General features: G+C 39.8%; 2 gene segments (V, D, J or C); both read right to left on the bottom strand.

The window, feature by feature from the left end:
• Positions 1 to 2,463: 2,463 nt before the first annotated feature.
• LOC116084798 lies at positions 2,464 to 3,109 on the bottom strand. The segment is given in 2 exon segments: positions 2,464 to 2,902; positions 3,032 to 3,109. Coding segments are annotated over 2 exon segments (381 nt in total).
• A 397-nt stretch (positions 3,110 to 3,506) lies between these two features.
• LOC116084797 lies at positions 3,507 to 14,748 on the bottom strand. The segment is given in 2 exon segments: positions 13,670 to 14,435; positions 14,592 to 14,748. Coding segments are annotated over 2 exon segments (402 nt in total).
• Positions 14,749 to 16,488: the final 1,740 nt, after the last annotated feature.

Below are 16,488 nucleotides of genomic sequence, written 5' to 3'. Positions count from 1 at the left end.
AAGTATGAAGAGATCCACAGAGTACTTTTAGAGTTTTCAGTGACACCTAGTACTTAAGTTAATAAGACATTTATACAATATGATTTTTCAGCTTTCTAGAGCTTTATATCCTAAACAGATCTTCTGAGGTAATCTTTATGTGCTGTATAATTTGAGTCATTTAAAATGGCTATTTTGTATATGCATTTGTATATCACTAATTGATATTTTGTTCATACGGTTGTATAACCATCCCATCATCACTGGCCATCATACTCATTTTCCTGATATCTGGGCTTCCTAATTCTAGACTAAAAACCAAGCTGATAACCAACCAAGAAGAACTATCACAGCATCTTCACTTATTGTTAGATTTTAGGGGACATCATGTTTTATTATGTATCAGTATGCTACCCATTTTATTACTGCACAGTAACCCATTGAGCATATATGATGTCTTTGCATTCTGTTAGTGATAGGCTTTAAATTAGTCTATTTTGTGGTTACCATGAACATTCTGGCCTGAACAATTGGTTCAGCTATCTGTGTGGGCATGTTGTCAAATCTCTTCAGAATATAAATGGGAGCAGAGCTAATATTGACCACAGCATTTTGCATTGCTACCTGCAATGTACTCTACATCTATGCCAATAATTGCTATTTCATATTCATTTCATATTATCTATTTTGTTGTGTGGAGTTACATTATCCTAAAGACTGTTCGAGTTTGTTATTTTTCCATGTGCTTTTGGCTATGTTTAAAATAGTTATGTGTAGCCCAGGCTAGCTTCAAATTCACAGTCCTTCTGCCTCATCAATCTGAGTGCTGTAATTGGAGACACATGCCAACATGAATTCTCATTAGCAGGGCATGCATTCAATCATTTATCCACTTGAGTTTCTCATTATGCTATCATAAAGTAGTTCTTAAATGTTATGCTAATACATTCTGTTTGGCACTGCCTCAGCAGATGCATGACTAGCAAACATTTCCTATAACTTTGGGACTCTTTTTCTATTAATTCATAAACATAAGCATAAACATTTTAGACGTATTGCTAGAGCTCTGTGGAGCACTTGCCTAGCATTCATGAGGCCTAAATCTAATTCCTATCACTGAAAATATTAAAAAGTTAATGTTTTTCACTCGGCTAAGAATGACCTATTTTATCTTCACTTTGTTTCTAGCCCTTTTATGTCATAACCTAGAAATCTTTGCCCCACACGTGTCATGAACATTTATTCCTGATTACTTAAGCATGCTTTGCTTGGCCTGAAGAGATGGCTCAATGGTCCAGAGCACTAACTGTCCTTGCAGAGAACCCAAGTTTGACTTCCAGCTGTGACTTGCCTGTAACTTCAGCTCTGGAGCATTTGATGTCCTCTATTTCCCTCTGCAGACAACTGCACTCTCACACCAATGCCCATGAGCACATACGCACCATCCAAACTTTTTCCATTTTTAATTTTTTATTAAATTATTTGATTTATTTACATTCCAAAGGTTGCCTCCCCCTTCGCAGTGTCCCTCCCCTAGTGCTTCACCCCCTCTCCCTCCCCTTGACTGTGAGAGGGTACTCCTCCACCCAGCCACCCACCCCCCACCTCACCTCCACCAGCATCCCTCTTCTCTGGGGCATCAAGTTTCCACAGGATTAAGTGGATCCTGTCCCACTGAAGCCACACAGTGCAGTCCCCTGCTACACAGTGCCCAGGGCCACAAACCAGCCTGTGAATGCTCCTTGGTTTTTGGAATGTTATTTAGTCTTTGAGTGCTCTGAGGGAGTCTGAGTTAGTTGCAATTCCCTTTAGTTCCTTCAGTTCTTCCTCTAACTCTTCCATATTGGGTAGGACCCACCATCCAAATTTAATACATTTTTGATATGTAATGATTCATACTTGGATGTTATACTTTGGGTCTATGATTCATTTCATGTTTTGTAATATACTACAGAAAGAAGGAATACATCTTCCATTAACATGTGAATATCTATACACTGTTGCCTAGTTTTCTTCAAGGTCTATGAATCTCTTTGAATCACTCTACCGAATTCTTAACCTCTGTTATCTCCTAAGTCTACAACCCAAATTTCTTTCTCCCAACAATGTCACTTCTAGCTTTCCCAATGCTTACTTCAGTTCCTCCTGAATTGAGTACACTCGGCTCTTCATCTTAATTCACTTTTACCCCCAGGACCAAAGCATCCAACACACAGCATCTTTTTACTCCCTGTGTATCACAACTGCTGACAGATTACACTAAAAAAAAGGGGACACCCTAGAAACATAAGGAAGATGCAGAATGTGTCATATGCTACATTTTTGGCCAAACGAATGAAGGAAGTCAAATAAACGTGGCAGGAACGTATTTTTTTGTTCTTGTTTGTAGAACATGATTTTAATATTTTCAACTGTTGATATTCAACAAACAGGATAGTTATTTTAAGATATGTTTCATTGTTATGTCTCCCTTTTTATTTCTGATTTTATTAATTTAAATACTGCCTCTGTGTGGTATCAACAATAGCAGACCTGCTCATAGTCCCTAAATGAGTGATCTCAGATGCTCAGCAGCCAGCCCCTGCGTTTCAGAGTTTGTGCACAGCTCCCCCTGCGGTTTCTGCCACTGTGTCACCCAGAGCACAGTAGTACACAGCCGAGTCTGACTCCTGCACGGAGGCTTTCTGCAAGTGGAAGGAGGTGGTTTCTTTATCATATATAGCTTCAAACCCTCTGCCGCTTCCCTTTTCGTTGGCCTTGGAGACTTTAAAGAGGAGCTGTGGACCTTCTCCAGGATACTGCACGTACCAGAACAGGGTTGGGTACTGTTTGGTTTCATAGGAACAGTTCACGGTCAGAGAAGTCCCTTCAGACAGTGTCACTTGGCCTTCTGTCTGAGTCACCGAGTCTCCATTGCTTTCTCCTAAAAAGTGAAATTAATAGCGATTCAGTGCAGCAATGACCTGTACTCTGACTCATAAGAGAAATTGTTGTTAAAATTCACATCAATATCATGAAACAAGACAGAAGCTCAATGTGTGATTCCACTTACCAAACATTAAGAAGAGTACAATCACCAGCTCAGGACAAGAGTTCATTTTCTGAGCCACTGGAGTGTGTGAATACAAATCTCTTAAGATAGAAAAGGTTAGGTTGTAGTAAAAAGATGAATATAAGCTCAGAATAAAACAGGAAATGTGTATGTGTTGGATAGACACACCCACGCACCCATGGGCAATTTACTAACCTCAGAGGATCGCTGACCTATATTCTCAGACTGAGCTGTGCAGAGGGCTGAAGCACCACCTTTGGAACATGACTGGTAGTGGCCTGATGACCTTTGTGAACCAGACTTCTGGCTTAGACTGCCACTACTTCTGCCAGTACCCTGTGCCCTAATGACCATCAAAGTGACTGTCACATATTCTTAAAGTGAGATGATGCGCAGCAGTTAAAAATATTGAAATAGATAATGGCAAATTTTCCATGTCTAGAAATTATTTTAGTGAAAACAGCAAGCCTTATGATCATGCTTACAATGTTTTATTATTGGCATATATTTTAAAATACAAAGCTATGCACTGTTAACAAACACATGTGTATTAGAAATGCAAAACATAAACTTGAGAAATAAAATTTATTAGCTTAGTTGTTGGAGAATGAAAGGGAATAACACTGAGGAGAAAAAAAACAAGAACCATGACAATTTTATTGGTTTTAAATTTAGTTAAAACTTTATATTGAGTAAAACTATACAGACTTAGATACATATACCTAAAGGGTGTTATAATTTGTTCAAATAACAACTATAACAGTCTAAATCTTCGTGGTTGTCCACTTCTTCATTTGCGTTCATAAGTATATTCCATGCTTGTGTCATTTTTCCAGTGGACTACAACATGCACAAAACTGGCTACATAAGAAACTTAGAAGTGGCATGGGATGGCATTCCCAGGTAAGAAAATGTACAAGGTGAAAATAAGCCTATGAGAACTACTATTCAGAATTCCAGATATAGCATCCAAAAACTACCAGGTGTCTTAGTCAAAATAAAAGAGCCAAAGTGTTACTCTACCATTGATTTCCTGCAGAGGAATAACTAACACTGCACTGCTCACACATGATAGTGTACCTCAGTTGTACAAACAGAATCTGCATGAGACTACAGCTGTCCTTGCTCCAGCCATTCTCAGTGAGCCCCCAAAAGGAAATGGTTTTGGTAAAATGGTCTGTTTCCCATGAGCAGATAATACTAGGAATGAGAGACAGCAGACTTGTATGTAGCCCCTTGCAACTGCATGAGGTTCCTTATCCCAAACTTCTTTAGCGTTTATAAACTTTAAGTAGTCCCCCTCCTTCCTTGAAGATGCCCATTTCCTGCAAAACAGTGTCTTCTCTTTGCTGTTTGAAATCGTTTGATCTGCTGAGGTCAGACTCTAGTCTCTTTCCTACCTTCTGTCTCTTTACTCTGTGCTCTCATGTATACTGAAATAAGGACAGCATCCTACTTCCCTATCCATTTCTGTGACAAAACAGCTTAACAAAAACAACAACAACAACAAAAAAAACCCAGCCATTCCAGGTTACAGTCCATCATAGCACGGACTGTGTGCATGTTGCTGCTACAGAAGCCTTAGCCAATGTGTCACATCACATCCATAATCAGGATCAAAGAGCACAGAGTGCGTGCACGCCATGCTCCACTAACCCTTCCCCATTTCATGCAGTGTTCAGGGTCCAAAGTCTAGGAACAGTGCTTCCCATGTGCAGGCTGAGGCTTCCCACAGTGATTAATATAATCTGCCACAGGCACGCTCATGAGACAACCGAATCCAGATAACTCCTTATTATGCTTCTCATCAGGATGATTCTACACAGAGGCAAGTGAACTAAACTAATGACCACAGATGGAGAGTACTTCTGAGGTCCTTGAGGTGTTGAGTGCAAGCAGTATACTTCCTTAACACTGACCTTAGTCTGGAGCTGAAGGAAGCCAGCCCTTCCCCTCTAGTGCACACTCTGTAAGCACCCACTGCAGTTACTGGTTATGTAGAACTGAGTTGTGTCTTAAATCTCATGGACATAATCAGTCAATAGAAAATGCAGTCTACAAAACAAGCATTGAGAAGGCAATCGTGTCTCCAGGACCACTTTATGCCTGCTATGCCACTTTTCCTGGGAGTCATGACCAAATGTCTGTACACCCCCACATAGGGTTCCAAGGATAGACCAAAATAATTCCAACTTGGAGAACCAGTGAGTTTCTTTAGGTTCCTTACATGGATGGTGAGCATGGATGATCGAGAGTCACTCGGCTGCAGCATCCTCCTTAGCATCTTACAGGTTTGTGCTCAGCTCCCCCTGCAGCCCCACACACTGTGCGCTTAGAGCACAGAAGTACACAGCCGAGTCTCTCCAGTGCACAGAGGCTTTCCGCAGGTGGAAGGAAGAGTCGCTCTTGTTGAACTCAGCCTCAAAGCCATTCGCTCCTTGAACCACGGGGTTTCCTGAATAGTACTTGAGGAGAAACTGGAGGCCATGGCCGTGGTGCTGGATGTACCAGGCAAGGTAAAGAGATCCACCGTAGGAATAGCTGCATCTCAGCTCCACCGGGTCTCCTTCGAAGACAGTGACGTGGGCATCAGACTGGGAAACTGTCTGTGTCTGGACATCTGCAAAGTCAATGATAAATTCATAATTGTGACAGAGGCTTCATGATGGAAAAATATTCTCACTGACATTAAGTGAGAAAAACAGTGAATTGTGTGCATCTACAACTATCAGGATATCTGACTCACCCAGGAAAAAATGTATCTCCAGGAATGAGATGAGGACCAGGATCATGGCTGCGCACTGGAAACAGCTCTGGTGCCTTTCTGAAAAAGCCTGGCTCGTGCAGGAAAATGGCTGCTGTTTTCAGTTCTTGGAGACAGTCGGCACAAAGTTGACTAGACACCTTCCTGTTTCAGGTAAAATTCTAAAGAAAAAAAGAAACCTGCAGAAGTGGTCCTGGTCCCGGGAACTTTCTGGCCTCTGGTTGTCTTCAGCTGTCAGATTATCTAACTCAGCCTGATTCAGGGAGGGACTGAAGGTGGGGAATCTAGTCTGTGCAATGTCGCCCTCTGGCGGCCAGTGGAGAATGAAGACTCTGAAGCAAACCAATGGTCTTTCTGTCTAGAGCTGGCTTCATCTTTCTAAGCTAATCTGTGCTGTGTGTTACCTAGTGAAAAATAGGCTGTTTTCTTTAGAAAAATAATTATATGATAAAACATTAAATTTTGAGCTTATTGCCACCTGGGTATAAAAGCAGGAATTTGCAAGCTGCAAGCAGTCCTGCTGCCTGTCATATAGTCAAAACCCAGAAATTGTGTCTTTGAAGTTTGTTCTGAAGCTAAAGAAGTGGCCCAGCAATTGCACTATTTAAGACATATCAAAATAATTAAAAGGAGTGTTCAGTTCAATCTGGGAAGCCAGAAAACAATCTGCCTTGCCCATCATTTTCTCATCAGCATTTTTTATAGAGAACCAAAACAAAAGAAATCAATTTGATGTTCAGTCTTATCCTTCCGGCCAGACTGCTATTCCATCTGAGATTTCCTTTCCATTTCTGTCTGTCTGTCTGTCTGTCTGTCTGTCTGTCTGTCTGTCTCTCTCTCTCTCTCTTTCTCTCTCTCTGGCTCTCTCTCTCTCTGGCTCTCTCTGTCTCTGTCTCTATCTGTGTGTGTGTGTGTGTGTGTGTGTGTGTGTGTGTGTGTGTGTCTCCAATTCTCACTTTATTAGGGAGGATTTGCAGACACCAGGGCCAATAGGCCAAGAGAGTCTTGCAAGCCATCTCAACTCTAATTCTCTCTCCCTCCCTTTCCCACTCTCTTCCCCACTTCTTTCCCACCTTTCTACCCCTACCCCTCATTTAACTCAGAACAAACAATTCATTAATGCTCTTTGCCTGAATGTTCCTTCTTACAGAATCAACTCCACATTTAAGTGGGTGCAGTCTAATGAAAGTAGTGTTGATGGTGGCCAACAGCCATGTCATTCTTCTGAAAGAGAAGTTTTTCATCCCACTTCAACTTTAAGATGTATGGGGTAAAAAAAGTCAAAATGAGTAGTTCTGTGAGATAAAGGAGTCATTTTACATTGAGTAAAGATCCCTGGTCAAGAAGAAGTGATATTCTCCATCTATACACTTAATAAGAGAATCATAAAATTCATGATGCAAAAGTGAAAGAATTAGAATAAGATAAATCTATGGTTGGAGTAATGAGGCCATATAACACTCCCTTCCAAGTAGCTAATAAGACACAGTAAGAACTGGCACTAAACAGAGCAACCAATTAGACCAAACTAACACCTGTACTGATCATTACACTTGTCAGTTCAGGCATTTACCAGTGTACAAACAATGTTCTCTTAGACAAACCATGCATTCAGACAGTTCAAAATACACGAGTGAACCTATAGGACTGAAGTTACACATGTGTTCACTGACCACAAAATTATGTAGAGTTCACTCACTCGATAAATGCCAAAATACCACCAAGTATTTGGAAATTAAATAACACATTTTTTACTGATAGGGATAGAAATGAAAGGGGAAGTTAGAAGCTATTTTGAACTAAATACTGATAAAGCTCAGCCTGTGGGAATGTTTTAGGTGTAGCGCACACATACACAGGAGGAGATGTATAAAGTTTCAGCAGAGAAGGAAAAGTTCAAACCATCAATGAGCATCTACCCTGAGACTCTGGCTGCGTCACTCTTCTCCGTTTTCCAATTTTTCCTCATTTTTAATTAAATATTTTATGTAATATCCATTCATTCATATCATGTGTTTGGATCCCACCCATTACCACTCCCTGTCCTCCAATGCCTCAAAAACTCAACTTCTCCCTTCCAACTTTCTGTGTTTGTTTGCTAGCCTGCTTGTTTGCTTGTTTGTTTTAAATCAATACCCACTGAGTCTACCTAGTGTGGTCTGTATATGATGATGTGGAACCATCTGGTGCATAACTTCTTAGAACCAACACCTATAAAGAAAAGGGATTCTACTTTTTCCCAGTTATTGAATTAAACATGTGGAATAAGTTACATGAAACAGAAAGTTGTCAGAATATTAATTCAGGTTTATTATTTTCTTATGCTGGGTATTAGCATGGTATATAACTTTTTCCATACTTTCATTTTTTCAGTCTGTTTTTATCAGTAGAAAAAGAGGACTTTTTAAAAGAATGATGTGTATTGCATGGTGGAGTATGAGACTCGCTTTACAGTTCTTTTGACTGGAATACTTTGCTACTTATATTTAATGTAATTATTTTAGGCTCTAACTTAAAACAAAAGGAATTTTGATACTTGCTTTACCTTTGAGAGACTTTTTTGCTTTTTCCTTTTACTCTTTATCTCAATATTCCTTTACTTCTGAGTTTTTGGATTGTATGAGATTATAATTCAGACAATTTTAATATCAACATTTTTTGTTGTCATATAAAAATCTCAGTGTCATCCATGTACGATACACCTGTCTGTAAGTTGCTGGTCAATATGGCCCCAGAGGCCCCTAAAAATTAAAATCCATCCCAATTCTATAGTGTTGATCTCTACATCACAGTGAATTGCTGGCACTAAAACCTTGCAGAACTCCAATGAGAATGTATATACAAAAAGTCTAGAATAACAACTCCTCATCTTGGGCACTCCCCCAGATCCACTTGATATATATAACACAGGGTTGGGAGACACATTTGAAAGTGAAGTGAAGTTGATTCATAAAACAAAGTTCATAATATTTTTCTGTGGTGTAGTTTTCAATTTACATAGCATATTTCATGGAGATCCACACATATTTTGGCCCAACAAATGTCTTACTTTAAATCACTATGTTGCAATGTTATAATATGACTTTTGGAGGTATTGTAAATAGAACAGAGAAAACTACCGTGTGATCATCCTTAAATGACAGATTTTCTCCATCAACACTCATTCCCACTCCTCATAATATTTCTACAGTGCAGTGAGGGACACAGCAGGAGACACAATTTCACTTAGCAGGAAGAAATATCTTTCCACCTGCCAAGTAATGCCAAGCTTTGTTTCTACAATATAGTACTGACTTTCTATCCCTGTGCATTTTATTTCAAGCTCAAGCAGACCTAGGAGAGCAACAGGTGAAAGAAGAGCCAGTCCTCCTGGATCTATCTAGCATGATTGATACAAGAGGAATTTTATTTCAGTTCAGTAATAGACATTTCTGTTACATGAGGCTTTATCATACTTCAACACATGAACACAGCAATGGAGCCAGTGAAGTCGTCACAGATATTTCAGCTGGACACCAGATGGCAGTGCTTCAGAGAAACACTGCTGCCTGTAGAGACTGATTCTCAATAAAGAAAAACAGATTTAAACATTTTCAGAATGTGGTGACCCTTGCCTGAATACCTACAACATGCATATTATAAATTTTACCCAGCATTTGTAGCTAGGAAATGATAGACCCTACCGATAAACCCACTATTTTGCTAATTGAACACAGTAACAAATTACATTTTTAACATGAATCTCACAAATAAGCAGGAAAGTGGATGGATGACATATAATGTATAATATTAAGAGATGTTACACACTCTCAGAAGCTAGAAAAAAATTATCCAGCATATGGGGAGTTGCAGCCTGTGTGTGTATACATGCAAACAAATGTACACACCTCATCAAAGGAGCTTCTTTATACAATGGAGGACCATTAATGAAAAAAACTCAAAACTGGGCAAAGTATCGAGAAAAAACTACCTATGAAATGCCCTGCCACATATGGTACCTCTCTCTCTCTCTCTCTCTCTCTCTCTCTCTCTCTCTCTCTCTCTCTCTCACACACACACACACACACACACACACCTCAGGGCCCATACTGGTAGGTGGGGTGAAAAGACTGTGAAAACAGTGGCTTCAGGACTTCACAGAACTGATGTACTCATGAACTCACAGAAAATGTGCTTGCTACCCAAGACCTGCACAACATCAAACCAGCATGCCACCATGGGTCCGAGAGACACATGACTTCCACCACTAACGAAGGAACTGTTTACAATGGATAACTATTAAAGGAAGGGGAAGGAATGAGTTTTCTTTATGGGGGTAGCACCTGACAGGTTTCTCCTGCTGCATTGAATATTCATATATATATATATATATATGTATATATATATATATATATATATATATATCCATTCATTAATGGGCAGCAGTAATTGAACTTAGCAGGCTTCTAAAGAAGAGAGAAAGAACTTCCAAGGCTGCACCTCTACCGGGGGCAGATCAGCATGCCCACCCTCTCCTACACCCTACAGCTTGCCTGTCTTCCAGGAGGTCTGCCGTAATCAGGGACACAGGTGACAACTCTGCCTCAGTACCCACATAAGCTGGGGCCCTCACAGAGTCCAGCAGACATAGGATCCATCCCCTTGGCCCAAGTCACATCCTTCATCCAGTCTGCACCTCCACCCAGGGCAAATCAGTGTGCCTATCCCTCTCCCACACCCCACAGCCTGCCTGTCTCCCAAGAAGTCTGCTGTAACCAGGGACACAGCCTGACTGTTTCTCAGGAGGTCAACCATAACCAGGGACAAAGGCAAGACCCCCCAACCCCAATATCAGCACCAGCTGTGACACCCACACACACAGAGCCCAGCAGACATAAACTCTATCCCACTCTGCCTGAGGCTCAGAGCCCTTCCAGTCTGTGCCTCCATCAGCAACTGTGGCAGATCTTGCCCCTCAACTGCAAAGCTTGCCTGTCTCCTAGGAGCTCCACCCTAACCAGGGACACAGGAAGTCTGCTCTGACCAGGGACAGAGGAGAACTGCTCTAACTAGGGACACAGGAGGCATGCTCTAACCAGGGACACAGGAGCATCCCACCCCCTAACCAGAGACTGCACTCCCTGCCTCCCAGGAGGCCTGTGCTAAACCAAGTCACAGAACTCTACCTGCCTCCAAGGAAGCTGGATCCAGTCAGAGATACCCAGGTCTCTTAACACTAGAGATAACCAGATGGTGAAAGGCAAGCACAAAAACAAGGAACAGACGTCAATATAATTGGCACCACCAGAACCTAGTTCTGTCACCATAGCAAGCCCTGTGTACCCTAACACATCTGAAAGTCAAGATTCTGACCTAAAATCCCATCTCATGAAGATGATAGAGGCCTTTAGGAAGGATATAAATTACTCCCTTAAAGAAATACAGGAAAACACAATCAAGCAAGTGAAGAAATTGAACAAAATTGTCCAAGACCTACAAATGAAAATAGAAACAAAAAAGAAATCACAAATGGAGGCAACCCTAGAAATGGACAGCCCAGAGAAGAGATCAGGAACTATAGATGCTCACCACCACCAGAATAGATAGAAGAGATAAGATACCATAAAAAAAATATTGACACATTAGTCAAGGAAAATATAAAATGTAAAAAGCTTCTAACACAAAATATAAAGGAAATTCAGGACACAATGAAAAGACCAAACCTAAGAATAATAGAAATAGAAGTGAGGGAAGATTCTGAGTTCAAAGAGCCAGAAAACATCAACAAAATCATAGAAGAAAACTTCCCTAACCTAAAGAGAGTGATGCCCATAAACATACAAGAAGCCTACAGAACTCCAAATAGATTGGACCAGAAAAGGAAATCTTCCTGTCACATAATAATCAAAACACTAAATGCACAGAACAAAGAAAAAATATTAAAAGCTGTAAGGGGAAAAGCTGTAACATGTAAAGGCAGACCTATGAGAATTACACCAGACTTCTCAACAGAGACTCTAAAACCCAGAAGATCCTGGACAGATATCATGCAGACCCTAAGAGAACACAACTGCCAGTCCAGATTATCAATCACCATAGATGAAGAAATCAAGGTATTCCATGACAAAACCAAATTTAAACAATATCTTTCACAAGAGTAGTAGCCATTCTAATATCCAATAAAATAGACTTCTAACCAAAAGTTATCAAAAGAGATGGGTAGGGATACTTCATTAAAAAAAGAAAAGATACTTCATACTCAAAAAATCCACCAAGATGAAGTCTCAATTCTGAAAATCTATGGCCCAGATGCTAGGGCACCCACATTCATAAAACAAACATTGCTAATGCTCAAAACACACATTGAACATTCCATGATAATACTGGGAGACTTCAACACCCCACTTTCACCAATGGCCAGATCATGGAAACAGAAATTAAATGGAGACATGGTAAAACTAGGAGAGATTATGAACTGAAGACTTTCTAGAATTCAATGAAAATGAAAGCACAGTATACCCAAACTTAAGGTACAAAATGAAATCAGTGCTAAGAGAAATATTCATAGCACTAAGTGCCTTTATAAAGAAATTGGGAAGATCCTATACAAGCAACTTAACAACACACCTGACAGCTCTAGAAAAAAAGAAGCAAATACACCCAAGAGGAGTAGACAGCAGGAAAAAATCAAACTCAAAGCTGAAATGAACCAATTTGGAACAAAGAGGACAATACAAAGAATCAAAAACATCAAGAATTGTTGGTTTTTTTTTTTTTTTTTTTTTTTTTTTTTTTTTTGAGAAATCAACCAGAGAGATAAAGCCTTAGCCAAACTAACTAAAGGCCACAAAGACCAAATTAACAAAATCAGAAGTGAGAGACATAACAAAAGAAACTAAAGAAATTCAAAAAATCATCAGCACTTACTACAAAAGCCTACAAAAGTCTGCTACAAAACTGGAAAATCTTGATGAAATGAATGAATTGTTCATGCATGTGTCTTTTTAAAACACCTGGAATTCTTTGATGAAGCTTATAATTGTTCTTTTAAATTATTTATCCTGGATTTATTGTTCTCATTGGCTAATGTTTCTGTGGGACTGGTAGATTTTTCAAGTGGAGATGATGGCTTGATCTTTTATATTGTTTGTAGTTTTGCAGTTGTAACTGGACATGTGGTTTTCTGCTAATTCTGTCTCTAATATGGACAGAGCAGGTTGTGACAGAAGAGAGGATGTATGAGTAAGGTAAGCCTAGAGGTTGAAAATATCTTAGGTGGAATGAAGTCAAGCAGACAGAAAAGACTGGTCTTATGTGCAGGATGTGCATCATGTTTTGAAATATGAAGAAAAGATGTGCTCTGAAAAACATCCTCTGGCATTATCAAACTGAAGTGCATATCTTCCCATGATCATTTTTTGAATTGATGTTAATGAAGGCAGGATTGAATTGAGGAAATAAAAGTACTAACAATACAGAATTCTTTCCAATACCTTGAAAATAATACAGAAGTGAGGCTCAAGGCCATCTTGGTCTAAAAAGCACTGTTAAAAAATAGAAGAATTTCACCTATAGTCATGTTACTAGATTACTATGAAAAATAAATAATAATTTTTCAGAAAAGTAAATGTACAAGTGCTGTTTTCTTGAATGACCTCCAGTATTAGAATCCTGCTGCTCCTTAGCCTAGAAATTCAGATACAGTAAGTTCTGTAGACCTATGTACATGAACAGAGAATGAAACAGAAAAGAATCTGTCTTCTGGCTAAAACACAGGATTGTTATCCATGATTCCACTTGGAAGGAGGCTCAGAATGCAGGGTAATGACGACAAGGAAGCTGCTGTCCTTATTCTAAAGACTACAGCTTGGATGCAGATGTCTAAGAAGGCACAGTGGCCTTCAAGCTTAGATGGAGTGCTGTGTAGAGAGCATTCTTCCTTTGATACCGTGGATTTAAGCCTTTCTGTTTTGTGTTTTGGGTGTGTGTGTGTGTGTGGTTTTGTTTCGTTGTTGTTGTTTTGTTTTGTTTTATTTTTTGTTGTTTTGTTTTGTGTTGTTTTATCCACAGTGGGATATAAGCTGAAGAGGAATCTGGCCATTTCCCAAGATCTTGCCTAAACCAGTGTAGTTCCATATAACTAAACCAGTGTAAGCGGTCAGTAGGACCTCCTTCTTGGAATTTCAAGGTATCAGGACTCAATTTCCTATGTCTTTTCCTTGCAACACTGGTTAGGAAAATAAAGTAAAATAAAAAGAATTGCAAATGTAAAAGAATTACATTCGAATGACACAGAAGCACTTCACACACCCTAGAGGTCTAGGAAGCAGCTCTGAGGGTTTGTGTCAGGGCTGCAGGTGCCTGCCGCACACTGTGTGTCTGTAGCACAGAAGTACTCAGCAGTGTCTGCAGACTGAGCAGCAGTGATGGACAGGGAGCTGCTCTGGCTGGAGCTGTCAAGGGTGGCTCTTAGTCTTCCACTGCGCTTCTCTCTCTCATTTGCACGTATTAACATTAGCAGGGCAGGGCCTCCACCTGACTTCTGTTTGTACCACTGTAGGGCAACTATAGCTGTCTTGTAACTACAATTCACGGTGACATTTTCGCCCTCATGGATGCTCAGGGCCCAGGGATTCTCTTCTGCTAGTTGACTGTTTACCCCTATGTAGAAACACAGGCCACAGAACAGAGTCAGCAGTTACATTTTCAAATTGTATTTCTAGATTAGTAAAAAAAAATAAATAAAGTTTCACTTCACATGTATGTGAGCTATGAGGTTTGTTGTCCCCGTTCCCCTCACTGGAAACCCAAACTCACTTGTCAGTTGCAGCCACAGTGCCATCATCGACAGTCCCAAGAGGCTGGGCATTCTTCCCTGTGAAGATCAGATCACAAGAGATGCAGCTCCAGGCCTGCTCAAGTTGGTTGGTTTCTGAGCATCTGCCTTGAAGAATCTCAGAAGCAAGATCAGGCACCACCCTCCCCACTCCCTCTCCCTTTCTCTCCCCAACCATCTCTTCTCCTCCCTCCTCTCCTCTATCTCTCTGATTTCAAACCAAGGGAGGCTGCTTCAAGATCTGAGGAGGAGAAACCCTGACATCTGCTGGTGGCCCCATCTTCTTGCTAAGAAGGAAGTGGTGAGCAGTGTGCACCACTGGCATGCAATGCTGTCGTGGTCTCTTCCCTTATTGAGTGCTTGTTATATTTCTGAAGCAGTGGAGGGAGACAGAAGGCAGAAAAGGGCACCAGAGGCTAATGTCTACAGACCGGACTGTTTATTCCAAAACAGTAAAGAACACTCTCCCATAGAAAATTGTCTGTGTGGGGAAAGGCTGGCAGTGACTTCTTATAAGGAAGAGGTAAAGCATGCCAGTAGCCAGGAAACTAGAGAGCACTAGTCTTTGATGCAACAGAGGAAAGGGCCAGGCTGAGTATTACACATAACACAGATGTACTGGACACCTTTTATTCCATTCATGGAATACTTGTTTCTGAGTGACCACTACAGTATTTCCAAAACTGGTCTCATACTTCTGGGCTGAAGTGAGCCTCCTTATCTACTCCAGAAGTAAATGAGACATTCTAAAACTATTTAAGGTATATTTTATAGATGTAGACACTATGACAAGAATGGAAGGATTCCATATAAATAAGGGATTTAGGGAATTGTAAATATATTTTAGAATGAAATTATTTATTTCTTAATTTTTGCCAAACTGAATTATAAAATATTTTATGTGTAAATGCTTGAATTCTGCATGTGAAATTGTCCATAACATTTTTAAAAATAGGTCCATATCAGATAATACAATCACAAATAACAAATTTGTGTCATAACTTTATAATTGTCTGTATTTTCATAAATTTATATTAGTGTATAATATATATTTAAGTTACATATGTGTGTAAATTTTATGAAATATTTTTGAGCATCAATTGTCTCAGAGTAAACAGAAATACTCAACTTAGGAAAACCCTATGAAAATGACTGTAATATTTGACACTTGAATTGCAGTGCTGGAGGTATATTTTGCTACTAACTTGAGTAATGTGCTCCAAACAGTTCATGTGTGATAATACATACAAAATTATTTTAGTTTTTTTGTTAAAATTTTCTTTTAACCTAAATGTAGTCTCATTTGTAGAAAGTTACATGGGATACCAAGAATATTATGTACTTTGTGGCCATGCAATAAAATATTCTACAGATATCACTAGGCTATTTATTCTATGTGAAGTTTATCTTTAAGATTCCAAGGCTGGCCAGGCAGTCATGCCTTTAATCCCAGTGCTTAGGAGGCAGAGGCAGGTGGATTTCTGAGTTCCAGGACAGCCAGGGCTACACCTCTAGAGAAACCCTGTCTTGAAAAACAAAACAAAACAAAACAAAAAAGATTCTATGGCTGACGTTTTGTGTGGATGATTTACCCATTGATAATAAGATTGATAATAAGATTGATGATAAGATTGAAGTCACCCACTATTGTACACATTACAACATCTGGGCCAGTCTGTTTCTTTATGTCTATACACTTGGCTTTACAAAATTGAATGCACTGATAACCAGCACACATATTTTTACAATTGCCCTATGTTCTTGCTGGACTGCTCCCTTTGTCCTTTGTGCCTTGTATTTTCTGACTGGCTGAGGCTTAAAGTCTGATTTGTTGGATATGAATAGAGCTGATTCTTCTTGCTTTTGAGCTCCACCTTC

This window comes from Mastomys coucha, unplaced genomic scaffold (genome assembly GCF_008632895.1).
Source record: "Mastomys coucha isolate ucsf_1 unplaced genomic scaffold, UCSF_Mcou_1 pScaffold9, whole genome shotgun sequence".
Lineage (NCBI taxonomy): Eukaryota > Metazoa > Chordata > Mammalia > Rodentia > Muridae > Mastomys > Mastomys coucha.
This window is presented reverse-complemented; position numbering and strand designations above follow the sequence as displayed.